General features: G+C 43.6%; 3 protein-coding genes across 5 annotated transcripts in view; 1 reads left to right on the forward strand and 2 right to left on the reverse strand.

Annotated features, from left to right (window-relative positions):
- Positions 1-2,765: 2,765 nt before the first annotated feature.
- LOC142030925 (chymotrypsin-like elastase family member 2A) lies at positions 2,766-7,846 on the reverse strand. Of its 2 annotated transcripts, XM_075027475.1 has the most exons (5): positions 7,460-7,846; positions 5,447-5,583; positions 4,598-4,743; positions 4,298-4,450; positions 2,766-3,713 (listed from the first exon to the last, which is right to left on the reverse strand). In XM_075027475.1, exons 1-5 carry the CDS (start codon positions 7,504-7,506, stop codon positions 3,696-3,698), a joined length of 501 nt encoding a protein of 166 aa, XP_074883576.1. In that variant the 5' UTR covers positions 7,507-7,846; the 3' UTR covers positions 2,766-3,695. The 2 variants fall into 2 exon arrangements, with proteins under 2 accessions (XP_074883576.1, XP_074883575.1); XM_075027474.1 differs by lacking the exon at positions 7,460-7,846 and having other exon boundaries at positions 5,447-5,922.
- PLOD1 (procollagen-lysine,2-oxoglutarate 5-dioxygenase 1) overlaps positions 4,689-16,965 on the forward strand; it is a 31,685-nt gene continuing 19,408 nt past the window's right edge. Inside the window, exons 1-3 of one of the 2 annotated variants that reach the window (XM_075027454.1) lie at positions 4,689-4,848; positions 7,029-7,161; positions 8,473-8,676. In XM_075027454.1, the coding sequence (XP_074883555.1) occupies positions 8,512-8,676 (165 nt within the window). In that variant the 5' untranslated portion in view covers positions 4,689-4,848; positions 7,029-7,161; positions 8,473-8,511. Of the gene's footprint in view, positions 4,849-6,809; positions 7,162-8,472; positions 8,677-16,965 lie in introns of those variants that run through there. The other variant, XM_075027455.1, reaches the window with a different exon arrangement.
- Positions 9,347-14,591, reverse strand: KIAA2013 (KIAA2013 ortholog). The gene is made up of 3 exons (XM_075027459.1): positions 13,491-14,591; positions 11,863-12,716; positions 9,347-10,353 (listed from the first exon to the last, which is right to left on the reverse strand). Exons 1-3 carry the CDS (start codon positions 14,473-14,475, stop codon positions 10,327-10,329), a joined length of 1,866 nt encoding a protein of 621 aa, XP_074883560.1. The 5' UTR covers positions 14,476-14,591; the 3' UTR covers positions 9,347-10,326.

Consider the following 16,965-nt stretch of genomic DNA (forward strand, 5'->3'; position numbering starts at 1 on the left):
TTTTCAAGGAGGAAACTAATTTCTTGCTCCTATGTACTCGCGATCTCATGATGTTGGCTGGCTTTCATGAGTAGGCTCTTAAACCTAAAGAAGACAACTTGCCAATATAGGATCTTTGACATCTAAAGCTACGCTTCTGGAAATGTCAGCTTTTCTTCCTTCCCCATCAGCCTAAGTGCTTCATGGCAGGTTGCACAGCTCTTTCCAAAACCCGTCATGAATATTTGGATTTCCATCCACACTCAACTATGGGTGCAAAACCAGGTTCCTCAAAACGGTGGCAAGGTAGGTGCTTTTTTAGGTGAATGCTTTATCCTTGGTGACAGCATCCTTTCCATTTGCTAACCTGATCATAGTTTTCTGCCTCAACTTTTTGGCATTTCCTTAGCTGCTTGGCCACAGATTTTGGCAACATCTGGTGTAAGAGGTCCTCAGCTAGCCGCCTCTCCCTTTTCAAGTCTTCTGTCTTTTTTTTGAGGTTCCTGGCATAATTGTGTATCCAATCTGTCATTTGCTTGAAGGATATCAGGATTATGGGGTAAATGAGGCAGGCTATCACTAACAAACTGATCTTAAGGCTCATTGTGGACAGGATTTCTGTAGATTTCTTGATGAGTTTTTCCTGTCCCTTCTGCAGTAGGCAGCTCTGTGCATAATGCAGTCCCTTTACCAAGGCTTCAATGGACACAAATTCATCTGAACCCAGGAATGGGATGAAAAAAGAGATTCCTTCATAGTGGGTGAAATGGAGTGATAGATTAACATTATCCATCCAGCACTTATGTACAATCTCCGATGAGAAGATAGCATAGTTCAGAATGGCAAAAAATTGATGCAATATTGTTTGAAAGCTTGTAGATGCTGGCATCCAATGAGCTTTAAGCATGGCTTCTCTTATTTGAAGGATGAGTTTAAAAGCTACTATGTCTGCCCAGTCAGGATTGTATCTCATAGTTTTGAGGTCTTCCTGGGGACTACTGAAACGCTCCAGCAGTTCAGAGATCACTCTGGATAGCACCTGCCTGCCTTCAGTATCCCCTGTGCTATTTAATTTTTGTCTCATGTCAAGGATGTAAAATCTGCAAATGGAGATTTTCTCCTTCTTGCATTGGCAATTCTCACAATACAGTTCTGCTTCACTTGCCTTACAGAGGGAGTTTAAATTCCCCAATAGCTGAGCATGAAACGATCTATTCCTCTTGTCTGTTGCTGGGAACAGCCAGCTGTGCCTTTCTTCCTGCAGGAGATAGATGAGGCGAACAGCCCAAAGGTTTTCACAGGAGGCAAGTTCCTGAAGGGCTTTCCCTGTGTTTCTCCATATTTCCAAGCTGTTGCTCAAATCAAAAGAAATGGCTCCAAGGAGGCTGCAGAGGGAGACCATGCATGCTGTCAAAATCCTTTGAACTGTTTTTCTACCACCACCATTGGAGGGGGGAGAACATCTAAAAAACCAAACAAATAAATAAATAAAGGTTTCCCTGGGGTGTTTCTCGCAGCTCCTGAAAACATAACTGGAACTATTAGTGATATTTAACAATTCACATGCATTTTGAAACAAAGTACAGGGAACATGCATTAGGTGAATGTTACTGAAAGACATATTTTATTATATTTTGTTCCACCTGACCTTTTATTTTAAAAGAAAAGGTGTAGTAAGGAGACTGTTTCCATGACTCACCCAGAGCTGCAAAAACACATGAATGAAATCATACAGTTTTTCTGTGAGTATTAAGACTGATAAAATCATTTGCTGTACTTTTTATTCTCTATGGTACTTCTATCCAAATCCTAAGGAAGCCCATAAAAAGATGGGTTACTTACTCCAGTGATCACAGACTGGAACTGTTGAATTTTTTTAATCAAACTTTTAGAATTTGTTCTTAATAGGAATTTGCAGATGATGAATAATTTGTGTTGATATGTTCAAATGAGCTCAGACGTTTCCACAATATTGTCTAAATATTTCAAAAGGAAAATTAATCAGATTTCAGTTTTGACAGAAGCATATGCATATCCAATTTTTACTGTTTGAGCTTCATGATTACCTTTTCTGTCCTTATCTTTTATGCTGCACATAACTGACATCCCTGCTCCATACAGCAAAGTAACATCTAGCAATTTTCATTTTCAGAACTATTAATCAATCATTTACAATCTTACATTAATAATACCCATGAAAACCACTCAGGATGTTATGATGAAGCTGGCAACTCCTGAATGACTGGGTAACCTTTATTTCCATGGATGAAGAACAAACCAGGGGACTGTGTTGCTGATCAGTCCATTCAGTTCAGTCCTTTTTTTTTTTTTTTTTCCTTTTTTCTTTTGCTCTGCTTAGTAGACGTGATTGAAAAAAGCCCTCCTCAGATCCTCTGCTCTTTCAGATAGGTGAAATTACATTTCTAACAAGATAAATAAAAACCCAGTAAAGCCTGCTATTTCTCAGCAGAGGCTGATATTAGGCAAAACAAGTTCCTGCTGAGCTCTTCGCAGCAGAATGGTGGTCAATGGTTGTAAAGTAGAAAAAAACAAAAGTACAGCCTCCAAAGTTGATAAACAGCCATGTTTTCTCTTATTTATTTAATACAATTTATGTTTAATAAAATATATATATTTATTTTCAATTCAAAGTTAACAACTGCAAAATGTCTGACTGAAAGAAATCGCAAGCCTAGAAAAATTTATTTCTGAACCCAGTTGCACTTATGTTCTCACAATGAACTTCCAATCTTTTCCTTGCTGTATCTACTGCTTACCTTTGAGTCACTTGTCCTCTGTTTTTAATCAATCATTTTACTCTTGAATATACCTAAATATGTGCCAGGAGGGAGAAGAAAAACACAACAAAAATCCACCTTGATTTTATACTGACTACCTTTTATTACAATGAAAGAAATATAAATAGGGGCTTTAATTTAGTACCAGGCTAAAAGGTGGTGATTCTGCTTGTGCTTTGCAAAAAATCCCCATCTGTTTCTGCGTGTCAGCCGACAGTGACAGTTCAGAGGTCTTCACCTGGCATCTGAATGACTTAAAAACGAGCAACAGGGACGTGAAGGAGATGGGTCTGCAGAGGTGTTGCTGGCAGTCGCTGCTGGATTTTACCCTTCCCCTTGCAAGGTCCCAAGATCACAGGGTGTTAAAAACCTCTCTATAAAAGCATTTTGCAGTGTTCCCACACTCACCTGCATGGACCTGCTTGCACCCGTGCTGCCTTCCCGCTGGGCATTGCCACTGCTTGCTCTGGTGAGTCCCGCTTGCAGACTTACGGGTCCCGACAGCTACCTGCTGCCTTCAGCCCCTGCCAGTGCCTCGCTTTCTCACCCCCTTGTTGCCCGGAGTTGTTCCTGTGGCTCTCTAACTCTTCCTACTGCCCAGCCTCTTCACAGCAGGCTCACATCTTCCCCCAGGTGAGGGTAGCAAGCCCCAGCCCAAGGCAGGGGAAAGGCTGTAAAAGGTCTCCAGCATTATCGCTAAATACAGGCTCTGGTCTTGACAATACCCGGGAAGAAGTGACAGGGACACGTGTTTTTCTTTCATCTTGTGAAAAATAGTGTTTATTGCGGTACGGTTAGGTATAATACTTGTGTTGTTAAAGGCATAATTTACCAGCTCTTTGTGATCAAAGGTGTCATGATTATGACTTTATTCAAACTGTTTTCCTTCTTGGCATCTATCATCCAGTTCTCTTTGGATTAGTTGGTTGCCATAACCTACAAAAATGTAAAACAAGTGAAAAATCAGATCGTGAGACCCAGGAATCTGTGGATAGTATATGTTGCATCCAAGATGCAGGAATTAAATAACTGAAATAAGATTTTTGCTTCACAGTCACTTTTTAGATTAAAGTTTATATTAAATTAAAAAAGTTTATATTAAATTAAAAATTGATGTTCCAGACTTGAGCAGCATGTGCTGCCTGCTAGGATGCAATTGCAACAGTCAGTATTATTGATGAATACAAAGTTGAGTAATTAATTCTGAAGTCATACCAGTAAAATCTTTATGACTGTACGTATAGCTCTAGTATAAAGGGAGAATGCATTCCTAAATATCAAGATTTATTTAAAAGTCAAAATAATTTGGATAATTATTTAAGAGGAGGATACTTTATTTTTGCTGCAGAGACTGCTTTTGCACTGGTAAGGGCTTGTCTACAGAAGTTACTTGTATGTAAAGCAGCATTTGAATCAAAGGTGATACAGCTCCCTGAGTAGGTGGCAGAAATCTCAATCAGAGAGAACATCAGAAATAGCTAAGTGACTCTATTCTCTAGCAGCAATACCTAGAACCTTACCTGCTCAATCCAGCTGTTATAACCAGAGACCCAAGTGAAGACAGAAGGCTTGTGATAATAGCTGCAGTCAAAAGCAGAGCCAAAGCTGATGGTACCATGTACTTCCCACCTGCCATCAGCACTTTGGCAGTTCACTGGGCCACCAGAGTCCCCCTGGGAGGAAGGGGGAACACAGTTAATGGCCGTCATAGTGTGAATAGCTCCTCCTTGTTTTGGTTTGGTTTTTTTTTAAGCTTTCCTTCCCATCAGGCCTGTTTGTGACTGAAACCAAGCTCTAAAAGCGGTGTTTTCTGGACTCACATTACAACTGCAGGTGACTCCATCCCCACTGGTGCAAGCTATGGTGGGTTTCACTGTGCTTCTCCACCAGCTAGGCTTGGAACAAGTTGCATAATCCACCACTAGCAAAAGGCCTTGCTGCAGGTCATCTGGAAGAGCTCCATTTCCTGGGAGGGAATAGAAACAAAGGAGTCATGGTACCAGCTGGCACTGAGGAAAGAACAAAACTGCATTGTGAAGTTTCTCCTGGGACCTGGGTACTCTCCTTCCAGGTAAGAAACTCCACAGGGGCTGTATTAAAGGAGAAGCTGTATAATCCATTCCTTAGCTCCATTCTTTTGTATTTATATTAAAAAAAAAAAAAAAAAAGGCCTTAACTGACTAACAATTTCCGTTCCATCTTAAAATGTCTCATTGTTAGAGGAATAAAGGGCTGCTCTTTGTTCAGGAGTTTGCAATTTACTTATCACTCTAGGAATTGCCTCTTGAGCCAAGCTGACACTTTTGCTGAAGTCTCTGAGATTTTATTCTCTTTACAACTATTCCCTTATGTGTCTCTTCAGTTATTCAGCAGAGTATGTTAGGATTAGCAAATTCATCAGCCTGCACAGTTAATATTTGTGTTACAATAGCTTCTAAAACCTTAGTACAGGGCCCTCTAGTGCATTACTGGCCCCATTACAAGCAAAATAAACTAGAAAGGCAGGGAAGAATACTGTGTGACTGAAGTGGGGCCTGATAAACTACCTCACTACATTGAGGTTGAGGGGATCTTGAGCACCATCAACAGCCTTTTTGCAATCGGTCTCAAAGGAGAAGTCAGTACTGAAAGATTTTGTTCCACAATTTTGCAAATGTCCAAGTACTTACTCTGCAGTCTTTCCCATTCTGTCACACAGCAGGCAGTGTTAGACGACAGGATGCTTCGTGCAGAATGGAGGCAGGCCAGCTTAATGTGGTCGCTTAAGGTGATGTGTTCAGTGAGTTTGATCAAAGCAATGTCATACCTGTGGTCAAATGCACACATTTGAGAGTGGGAAAGAGAAAGGGAAAGGTTTGCAAATAGATTAAGGCACACTAGCATGAATACTTAGCAGTTATACAGCACTTGGCCTATTCAAAAGAAATGCAAAGGAGCAAGGAGGCCAGTACATAAGCAGTGAAGATTCCTCCTCCCTCAAAGCAATGGGGAAATCCATGGACTGGAAGACTATTCCCTGCAGAACTGTCCACTTTCCTGCTGGCAGCTTTCTGGAAATTGCCTTTTACAGGTTCTTTTCACCAAAACCAAGCATATGTTAGGACTAACTCCGAGGACCTAAAAGTAGGTTTAAAAAAAGTCTGCAAGAGAGGTTTTGGTTTTTTTTTTAAATATAGACTGTGTTTGTACACAACATTTCAAGGTACAAATATGGGCTGTGATTTAATGTGGTACAAGTGAAGATCAGCCATCAGTCAAATGACCAATGTTATATAAAGCCTGTTTGAGAGGTTTCATTTTTCTGACAGATAATCAAATCAAGTTGGCTTAACCAAATCCTCATTTGTCAGCTGAGATACAACTCTTAGCCAATGCAACAATTTGATGTGGATTAACTGTATTTCAGTGTATTCAAGCTAAGTAAAATAACTTTGAAATTGCTAAAGGCTGAGAGCAGTTATGCTAATTGAGCCCCTATAATAAGAACAGAATAGCACAGAACTTAGTTACTGTCTTGAGAGAACTTTTTTATTAACTGCCTATGCTGTATCTCTTTCTGCTTTGTTGCAGAATGTCTGGTTTCACTAAAAAAGGAAAGTTGCTGTTAGATTTTAATTCATTTTTCCTTTAAAACTAATGCTGAAATTGGATACCTACCTGCAGCTGCCAGAGTCAACACAGCAAAGAGGACTCCAACCATGATGCTGGTTAGCTGTATGCTGCAGGCTCCGTTCTGCAAGCCATTTTAGATGTTATCATTTATCTCTGGGACACGTGACTTAAAATGCATTGCTATTCTGATACCAATGGAAAACTTGTGCAATTGTGGGATAATTTTTTATATGCACAAGTGCCTAAAAAAAACCCAGTTTAAATGAACCTTGGATCCAGGCTATATAAACAACTTGGTTAAAAAAAATTCCAACTGAGTTGCATATTATCTGCAGCAGCTGTTTGCTTTCCCATTGCCTTGAAAGTTCATCACAAAGGTGTTTTTGGAAGGAAAATGTTAAATGAATTATTCTAACACTTGGTGGTATGTCAGCAGTAACAGTGTCTGATATACTCAGGCAGTGATAGATTCAGACATGTCAGTGGGGTTGCATTAGACAATCTCCGGAAGCCCCCTCCCAGCTTTAATTATTGTATGACTCTACGATTGCTTGAAATTTTATTTCATTCTGGTTTGTTTTGTGACTGAATGGCAACTACCACTTTGTACTGACTGAAAACCTGTATCTTCTTTTCTAGATCAAGTTGTGTGTGTTTTAGCATGCCAACTTTCTTCAATAAAACAAACTGTAATCACTTTGAAGTGGAAGATGTTTCAAGCAACAGAAAGAACCAGCTGTCTGTGATGATGGAGAAACACTGGTGTAGTGCGGTGAGCCAGATTTAATTTCGTTCCTATTTACCTTTAATTGTTAGATCAGTAGCACATCCCTGGAAGAGAATAGGGTTCCTGTAGCATTGCAAATTAGCATTTTTACACCCCAAATCAGCATGCTGACCCGTGGTATAATGTAGTGTGTTTGTTAATGAAAAATGGCAAACCATTTTCACTGATAGGACAAACCAGGCAAGAGCTGGCATTTAGACCACTGCAGAGCTGCTGCCACAAAAGAAACTGTCCTAATTTATTACCAGACATTTGAGATCGATGAGTTGATATCAATACTTACCCTTGTGTCTCTTTCGTTTTTTTTCTTCTACTACTGGAATTTTCCATTCCCTGTCATGTTTCCATCTGCCTATGCTTCACCTGAAAAACTGTTACTGGTTATTTAAAAAACAAATTTCTCTATTGCATAAGCCAGGTCATGCATAGGGAGCAAACTTAATAGCATGGAAACAAATATCATAATGCCAGTTTTGTAAGCAGAGTTGCATTGTACATACAGACCAAACTAGAGGTTTCAAAAAAGCTGAAATAAATCTGTTGTCTAATGTCAGTATTAACAAGCAGCAAAATCCCTGATTTTTCATAGCTTCCATTCAGCAGTAGGTACTGATTTGGATGAAAGACGCCTGGAGCGCACATGTGGAAAGCAGAAATATATAATGCTTTGTTGTTTTGTCTGCTTCTCAAGAATGTATTATCCTACCCAAACAATAGTACTTGAGAAAGCTGCATTCTGAATTTCAAATGGAATAAACCAAACTCTGTTCTGGCATCTTGTATTTATTATCTGACAAAAGCATAAATCAGCATTAACTGAGTGCAGAATCGAGATTTTAAAATTTTTTTCCATTAATTAGTTGGCTCTCTTCTTAATATCTGAATTTACAAGTTAAACAACATACTATGCTTTTCAGGTTAACTTCCATGCCACTATCATTTTCATTGAATACCAACTAAAAATTAAGCAAAAATTTCGGATGTTCAGTTACTATTTCAACTTTCCTGTTTTATGGGTGTGCTCATAAACATGGAATTTTGTTTATTTTTTTAAGCATTTCTGCAATTTCACAAATATGACCTTCTGCTATCCTGCACACTAAAAACAGAAACCCTGTTCTTTCTTTCTTTTTCCCTTTCTTCTTTGTAAAGGAATTTTGAAACAGTTTTTATTATATGGGGGGAACGCTCATAAGAATTGTAACATTTTTAATGTAAAACACTCTCAAAGCTTTGGGTTTGTTTTTTTTGTTCCACTCCTGCTTTATGTAACGATTGCTTATCCATCTTTTCTAGGTCTGGTCTAAATAGTCTTTCTTGGACTCAGTGGGCATCATGCTGTTGGCAGTTCTGCAAGTGAACATCAAAAGGCTCAGCCTCCAGCTGATACCATGGTGGCTTGGAAACAGCACCCTGGAACCTCTTATCATCTTCATGCCAGATGTTTCACAGAAACTAAGCAGCTCATGGAACTTCAGTAAGAAAGAGCAGGAACTTCTGGTATGTTCTGTTAAAGCATAATAGCTAATCTCTCAATACACAATGTACTTAGTGTCCAGTTTATAACGTAGTCCATTGCCTCCCTACCTTTAGTTTATTCCCTTGTAGGGTAGTACTGTGCTAGACCAATTAGCAAGTGGAATGATCTGCAGCTAAGTAACAGACACTGAAATCTACTTTTCTGAGGAAGGTTTTTCATCTGAAACTAGACAGTAACCTATTTAAAAAATCAAAGTTAAATCTCTAGCTTTTCATTGGGACCACCAAATGTGCCAAATTCATTACTTGCTGAATGACCATTAAATCTGCTAATTGATTGCTCCCTGGATTTGTTTCTGTGTTCTTAAAACTAAAGCTTAGTCTGCATGCCTCAAGATGGAACAAGGTTATACAGAGCCAGGGAAATGGAGTTTAGCACCACCCTGTATGTTTGTGCCTCTTATTGTGCCTTCCAAATTGTCTGTTCCCAGCTTAGATCCATTTATGTATTATTTTCCACATTGTATTTCCTGTCAATCCAAGCACTTTTATAGTCAATACTGGCCACAGATGTAACATAAGGCTCCACTTCTTTTAACTGGGCGGGGAGCAAGGGGAGGAGAGAACAGGGACAAAAAAAACAACCAAACAAGAAAAACCAAACCAAAAACCACCAACCAGACTTTAGTGATCAGATTAGACTGAAAGATATTTATTTAGAAACAACAGCTTTGGTATTTTAAAACCAAATGACCTTTAAATCACTAGAAAGTGGGATATCTCCCCCCATAGCCAAAACAAATCAATGCACAAAGTCTCAATCTGCTTAGACTAGGAAACCTGCACATCAGCATTTCCAAGCATAAACCCAGAAAACAATTTCATTAAATTGGTTTTGCACTCTACAATAATAAAGGCTGAAAAACCTGTTACCAGCACTTGGATATCTACAGTTCAATTGACTGCCTTGTAACTGAAGTGGAGGCAAAATTATCAACATCCTCCCCCTCCCCCCAAGCAATAAATTAAAAAATGTATACCAGAAAGGAAGTTACACTAAAGTTTTCTAGTTAAGTTAACTCTCTGAAGGGAATCACCATACTTTATTTTCCTGTAAAATTAAAGAAAAAAAAAAATCAAAGTATCAAAGGACTTAGTCTATCTTCAAGTATTTTCACCAAATGGATTACTCTTAGGGAACTGAACAGCTTGCAAGAAAAAAGAAACATCTGTTACACAAGCTTCTGGGATAAACTCTTGAATAACCACACCTTCCAAGTCTCATTCCTCTCTTAACAAGGCACAAAAGGATTGTTGCTTTCAAAAGGTCCTTGTTCTCAGCTGCAAAATTGTCAGATGTCTTGTGCAAATGGAGGCTGAAAGCAGGACTAAGCTCACTTGGACACTGGGATGTTCCCATTCAATTAATGAAACAGGGTGTTATTTCAACGCCATCCATCTTGCTTACTGCTACAGAGATTTTGAGCTTCAGCTGGCTTCCACTTCATCCCTGTTTCTGTAATCAAGTTCTGTATCATCTTCATTTTAAGTAGGTCCAATTAAGACGAGGCAACAGACTTGTTTGCTCTACACTGCAAGGCTTTTTGCAGTGTCAAGAAGGAAGAGGTGTTGCATCAGCCCTGGTGTGTAGCTGTGAAGCTTCGCGGCATTTCAGAGACTAGTGTCAGGGACAGTTACCTGTAGTAATGGTTAACAAGTCATTTTGTAAAAGGCAGAAGGCAAGTCTTGTAGATGAAAAAGGCAACCAGATAGACAGCAGTGAAAAAAGGACATAATTTTATAATCTCAAGGACACATTTCAGGATGCATGTCAGGGCACAGCTGTATACACAGTAATTGAAATTACTTCCTGACCACTTCCTCCTTCTGCACTAAGGTTTTGATCGTGATCATAGGCTTATAACTGCAGTTGTCTTTGATATACATATCTATCCTACCTCTTCCTAGGTTAGTTTGTCGAGGCACAAGTACCTTGCACTCTCATTCTTTCCATGGATGACAGGTATTCAGACCTGCTTGGGATCAGGCCTGATTTCCAGTGCTCAACATTACAAATTGCCAAATCACTTTAAACACCCCTTACATACTGACTGTCAAGTTTGGTCCAGTACCTTCGGCCCAGCCTTAGCTATCTAAAATTGAATTTACTTTTATAATTTGGAAAAACAGGGCAATCTAAACCTAGAACTTTTCCTCCAACAGGGCTATTTAACTATGTCCTTTTTTATCTCCCCCCCCCCCCCCCCGCTTTTTTTTAATTTTATTTAAACACAAGCTACATTTAACTCTGTTCAACCCTAAGGAGGGATGCCTCTGAAGAATATGGCTAGCTCACACATCTTTCATTTCCACTCCGTATCAACACACAAACAGAAAGTACCAGTACTAAGAGCAGAAATCACTGTCTATTTTCTATTCTGTGCTAAGTTTTTACTAGCAACTAAGTTTTCTAAGGCAACTCAAAACAAGACTTTCAAATTCTTTACACCAAAGTGAGATGCAGTAGAGCTTGAAGTCAGAACCTCCAACTCACAGTAAAAAGCACTCGGTACTCTTCTTAACACAGCTATGTATTTTGTCTGAATGGGAGAAACGCTAACTCAGCACCTTCCCAAAATGATGGTGGTAGATGTGGTTTGACGGAGGACTGCACAGCATCTATAAATCTGTGAACACGTAGGAGTAGTCCGAACAAGTCAGCACCTTCACTTAAGAACACTAGCTTGCATTTGGGTGTTCTTGTATGACACATCACATGTTCAAACCAGGCAGACAAGCGTGCACGTCTCCCACACGGTAGTAAAGGCAAGTATAGCAGCCCACTCACAAGCATTCCAATACTGCATAACAAGAAACATCATCTCGTGACACAGCTGGAATTGTTGGCTTAAAAACAAGCAATGTCCTACACCAATGTGTGGAAAAAGGACTGTGCCCGCCTTGATCTGCAGCCTCACAAACGTTTAAGAAGGACAGATGTTGGATTTACCTTTTCTAACGTTTGTGAGCCCTACCGCTCCAACCCCTGCCCTAATCCTACTTCTTGCAAGAAGAGGTCACAGATCACTTAGTGCAAGAGAGACTGAAAATCCTCACAGTCCAAGACAGAACCTCCCTAGGCACAGCTGACAGAAAATCAGGTTGACAACACTCAGTGGACAGCAGCCAAAAGCAGCAGCCTTATACCTTACTCCTGAAGAGCGGCTTGGCTCCTGGCCCGCAATATTCATTGTAGATGAGTTTGAACAGAAACAAGTGAAACAATGTGATTAAGGAGGCCACGCTGAACCAGAACAGGAAGGGTAAGCCTGGGTATTGCTTGGCCATGTGCTCCTCATGAGCCAGAATAGCTTTTAGATGGAGCGTGTGTCTCAGGTCCTGCAAGTGGATCAAATCTGTTGATATATAAAGCAGTGGCGTGATGGGTTGAGTCACCATGACGGGGAATGTATGACCTCGTGCCTCTGAGGTCAGCTCCACAGGCTCATTCATACAGCCTGCCTCACAGGCATATAGTCTAACTGGCTTGTCTTGGAACTTCACAGACACATGCAAGAAGGGCTTTCCTTCAGCATCCAGCAGAACAGCTAGATTAATCAAGTCCTTGTTGTAATGGATCCCACGTAAGGAATAGCTGTTATGAAGTACATCAGGGTCAGCCTGAAACTGAAGATGGTTTTCTGTGAACTGCAGACCCCCAAAACTAAGCACCATTCCCTGCATAAGTCCATGGACTCCAGCTGCCACAAGACCCTTGCATCCCCGTTTCTGGAGAGTTAGCTTCCACAGGTCTGACAGTTGCAAGATCTGGGTGACACTGGTCAGCTTTGCTGGCCACAGGTTCTCTGCATGCATGGTCGCGTGGCCACTGAAGCAGTGGTCAGCATAGTTCAAGCTGGCTTCCATTTTTTCTCTGTCCTCACCACTAATGAGTGGATCTAGCAGAGGAGCTGGCATGCTTGATAGGACATAGTAGAGGGTCATGTTAACAGTCTCACTGGATGGTGTATGCAAATCTGTGATCTTTCTCATTTCAACCCCTGTAATAAAAGAAAACAACCAAGAGTCAGAGGATCACACACGAATATGATGCTAACTAGGAGAAAAAGAAGATCACATCCGCATGCCGTGGTTCAATACACAGGCATTCTTTGTAACATCTAAGAAACCTCTGCCTATAAAACACTGAAGTGCAAACGCTTCCTTGCATTTTCTTAGATGCTGTCTTTGCTACTTGAAGTTTGAAAGCCAAGCTCCTGCTAAAGGCAAAGCTCGTTTAACACGCGGATGCCTTATAGAGCTGTCACCATGACTCCGCAAGAATGATCTGTCAAAGGAACATTTATCTTTTTACTGGCTATAAAGTAGCAAGTTCTACCTTACTTGGGCAGCTGCTCTTTTATGCAAGGCCTTTAAAATCTTAAGAAAAAGCATCCTTGTAGGACAGTCCTTAACTTCCATGAAGAAAACTGTCCTTTATACTGTCACTAGAGGTCAACTCTATTTCCAACTTAGAGCTGATGTGCTGGGCAAATCAGCAAAGTTCCTGAAGACCAGCACATCCAGAGTTATGATTAGAAATGTTCTTCTACCATTTCCTTTATGCAGTAAGGAATAGTCCATTTTTGTAAAGGACGCTGGGTTCCAAACCAGGAACGCTGTTTTAATTATCCCATAATGTGCCTTCTGGCCCCTGAGAGAAACCCGTCAGGAAGAGTGGAGCCCCTGGAGACCTTACAGCAAGCGACCAGGTCACCGAGCTTTCAGCTGCCCTCTAAAGCAACCCTTCAGAAGTTGAGCATCACTCTCCTTACCCGAAATGAACAGGTCAGACCAGGTCTGTTGGTGCTCCTGGAAAAGATCTTCCACCCCCATCTGCATCACCTCCAGCATCTCCTTCTTGGCTGACTCCCTCAGCTTGCTGAAGGTCTCCTCCAGCCTGGAGACCTCGATGGGCTCCGAGGTGTACACCACAGAGAGCACGGTTTCGTCAAAGTGGGATTTGGGTGCCACCTGCACCCGGCTCACGAGCTTCTTGGCAGCCACCACCATAAGCACCACCTTGGGGCTCCCGGCCAGCAGCAGGCGACCGGAGGAGAGCAGGAACTGCCGCTCCTCCACCTTCTCCAGGCTGGTGGCGAAGCGGCCGCCCAGCGAGGGCGCAGAAGCCGGGGCCGAGGCCTCGAAGGCGGCCACCCGCTCGGTGGGGTTGGCGATGCGGATGCGCTGCAGGTAGAGATGCGGCCGGCTCCGGTGGGCCACCACCTCCTCCCGCACCGTCACGCAGTCCGCGGCGCCGGCCCCGGGCCCGGTCTGAACGCACCGCACCCTCCGCACGGCGCCGTCCCGCAACGCCGCCAGCGCCGCCCGCGCCTCGCCGCGCCCGCCCAGCGCCCTCAGCCGCACCAGCGCCGGGTACTCGGTGGCGAGCGCCGGGCCGCCGCCGGATCCCGCCGCCGACACCCAGAGGCGCCCGGCGGCCACGTCCAGCAGCAGGAAGCCGTTACCCGCCAGCGCCAGGCCCGGCCCCGGCCCGCCGCCGCCGCCCCCCGCCGCCTCCTCCGGCAGCGGCAGCGCATCGCCGCGCTCGGCCTGCGCCCGCCAGGCGCCCGTGGCCGCCTGCAGGCAGAGGGCGGCGGCGCCGCGGGGCTCGGTCCCCCGCCCCGCGCCCCGCCGCGCCCGCGCCGCCCCCAGGTACCAGTAGGCGACGAGCAGGAGGGCCAGCAGCAGCAGCAGCCGCCGCGCCCAGCTGCTGGAGAGCAGCCCCGGCAGCCCCTTCAGCCGCTGCTGCAGCCACATGGGCGGCGCGGGAGTCCCGTCCCGTCCCGTCCCGTCCCGCGGCCTAGCGGCGCCCACAGCGGCCGCTCCCCGGCCCCGACCTCGCCGCGGCGCAGCGACCCTCACGCCGCCATCATCGCCGCCGCCCGGAAGCGCCGCGCCGCGCCTTGCGGCAGCTCCGCCGCGCTTCGCGGCGTTTTGCGACAGCTCGGTCGTACCGCCCTCCCCTGAGGAGGTGCTTGGCGGGAAGCCACGGCCCGCCCACGGCTCCGGGCCTCCTCCTTCCCCGGCTCCGGGCCCCCGGCTCCGGCCCGCCGCTGCCCCTGCCCCGCTGCCGGCAGGGGGGGGGGCCGGGACGCCCCCGGCGCCGTAGCGGCGGGTGTCAGCCAGCAGCTCCAGCCTTAGGTCAGCACACGGCTGAGGTTTGGTCTCTGCCGCCCGGCTGACCGCACCGAGGGGAAAAAATAGTCTGGAGCGGGCCTGGAGGAGTTTTGCGTAATTCCAGTGGCATTTACTCCTGTTATCGTAGCAGAGCCGAGTGCGGGAAAGCAAGTTATACTCTACCAAACTTTATTCCACCGTGTACTAAATAGAGGAGCAAATTTTGTGGCGTGACTTCGATGTGCACATCGTGCCACGGAAAGCTTTGTACTCCCGTGCAGCTCTCCAAAGACAGTAGCGAGCCATGCAGGAACACTGTGAGCTAAAATCAAGTGTGAAATTCCTGACCAGATAGAGCCAGTGAACCAGCTTAGTGAAGGGGAGCAGACGAGGCACTTCCTTAACTTCTTCCTGCAAACGAGCTGATCGATTGGGCGGGGGGCACTGGAATCCGTAAAAACGGTGGGTGAGACCCTGTCCCTTGCACATTTCAGTGGGGATGCTGTTTTCTCAGACGGTCTGGTGTGTTTTAAGGCTGCTTTAAAAGCGGAGCTCCAATCGTTTCAGTTTTTAGGAAGTCGCTGCTTTGCTTGGAGCACGTGTTGCACGTACTCATTGGAACATCTGCATTGGCAGCTGCCTCTGTTTAAAAAGACAGGCAGCCGACTCCAGCCAGAGTGCACAAAGCAGTACAAACATAGAAACAGGAAAAAAAATATGCTTGCTGGGTTGGCATAGCTGCAGAATGCAAACAGAGCTGTCAAATATGGGCAGTCTGAGTACAGCAATATAAACAACGATGCATTCATGATTTCTCGCGTGCAAAACCCCTTTCATTTTAGAATGGAGAGGTTTAACTTTGTTAAAATGAGAAACTTGAAATTTCTAAAATTCTAGATTGAGTCACAGATCTCAGTCTCAGGTTTGAAGGTGAGGGCCTGAACACCTTTGCTGTGGCTCCAGGCTTAAAGTGTTGAGGCTGCTAAAGGTTGATCAGGGGCTTTGTCCAGGCCTGTAAAGCCTGAAGAATCTGAAGAAATCTAACATCAATATCTGTTTTATTTCTTTCTTTTTTTTTTTTCCTCTTTTTTTATTTAGTGAAACTGGCAGCTTTGCAAAAGGAAGTTTCCTGAAATCACTGTTTAGGGAGAACTAGTATTTCCTTGGATTGTTGCCTGTAGTACATCGTTTGAGCATGAGGACTATTCTGTTTGCCTGGTAATTATGAGGGAATTCCTGCTTCGGGGAGAGGGAATGGAAACAAAAGTGCTTTGAACACACTCAAGAATATTCTCAGTGAACAAACAAATAGTAATGGTAGTTTTTTGGGAGGGTGCTATTATGAAGCATGGAGAATATTAGTTAACTACAGTGTGGCCCTTCTAACGTGCTTATTTTTTTCTCCTCTGAGATCATACCTTCTTGATTTTATTTTGAAAATCTGAATCCTATAATATCGGTGATTTCTGTTAAAGAGGTGGTTTACTGACAGAAAATGGCAGACTTGGGCCTCAGAATTTTACACAGCCAATTTTTTTATTAAAACTGAACTCTGCATTGAGGGAGGCTTCTGTATTATCCTAATGCCTTTATGATGCCCTGTATGTTTCCAGCCGTGTATTCCATAGCCCCGGTCCAGCTGAGCGAAACATACTTCATTGAGGCATTGTGTTTCTTTGTTATCTCAATGTACGTGCCACACCATTGCTCAGCACACATCCTTCGCTTTTTGTGCCTCTGCTAAACCACTCAGTACTGCTCCTTTCTCCCAGACACCTTACCTTCGTATTGTAACGTGTGCTCCATGGGCCAAGCTCAGGTGTGGCTGAGGACTCAGTGCCTCTTTCAGTGATGGCTTCAGTAGTATACTGCAAGGTTTCTTTTCATCTACTTTATGTCTTACAGAATAGCACGTAACATTTATACAGCCCCTGTCATTCTGTGAGTTCTTTGCAGACAATTAAATTTTATTGTTCACACCTTACAAGAGAGAACATAAGTAGTCTCTTAATGTTGCTTTCAGTAATGGAAGCAAAGTTGGGTTTAATTATATACAGTGCCTAAGAAAATGGCACTGTAGCTTTTAGGTATTTGCTTCAGTAGTAACAATGTGTCGCTCAAGGCCTCACA

This window comes from Buteo buteo, chromosome 5 (assembly GCF_964188355.1).
Source record: "Buteo buteo chromosome 5, bButBut1.hap1.1, whole genome shotgun sequence".
Classification (NCBI taxonomy): Eukaryota; Metazoa; Chordata; class Aves; order Accipitriformes; family Accipitridae; genus Buteo; species Buteo buteo.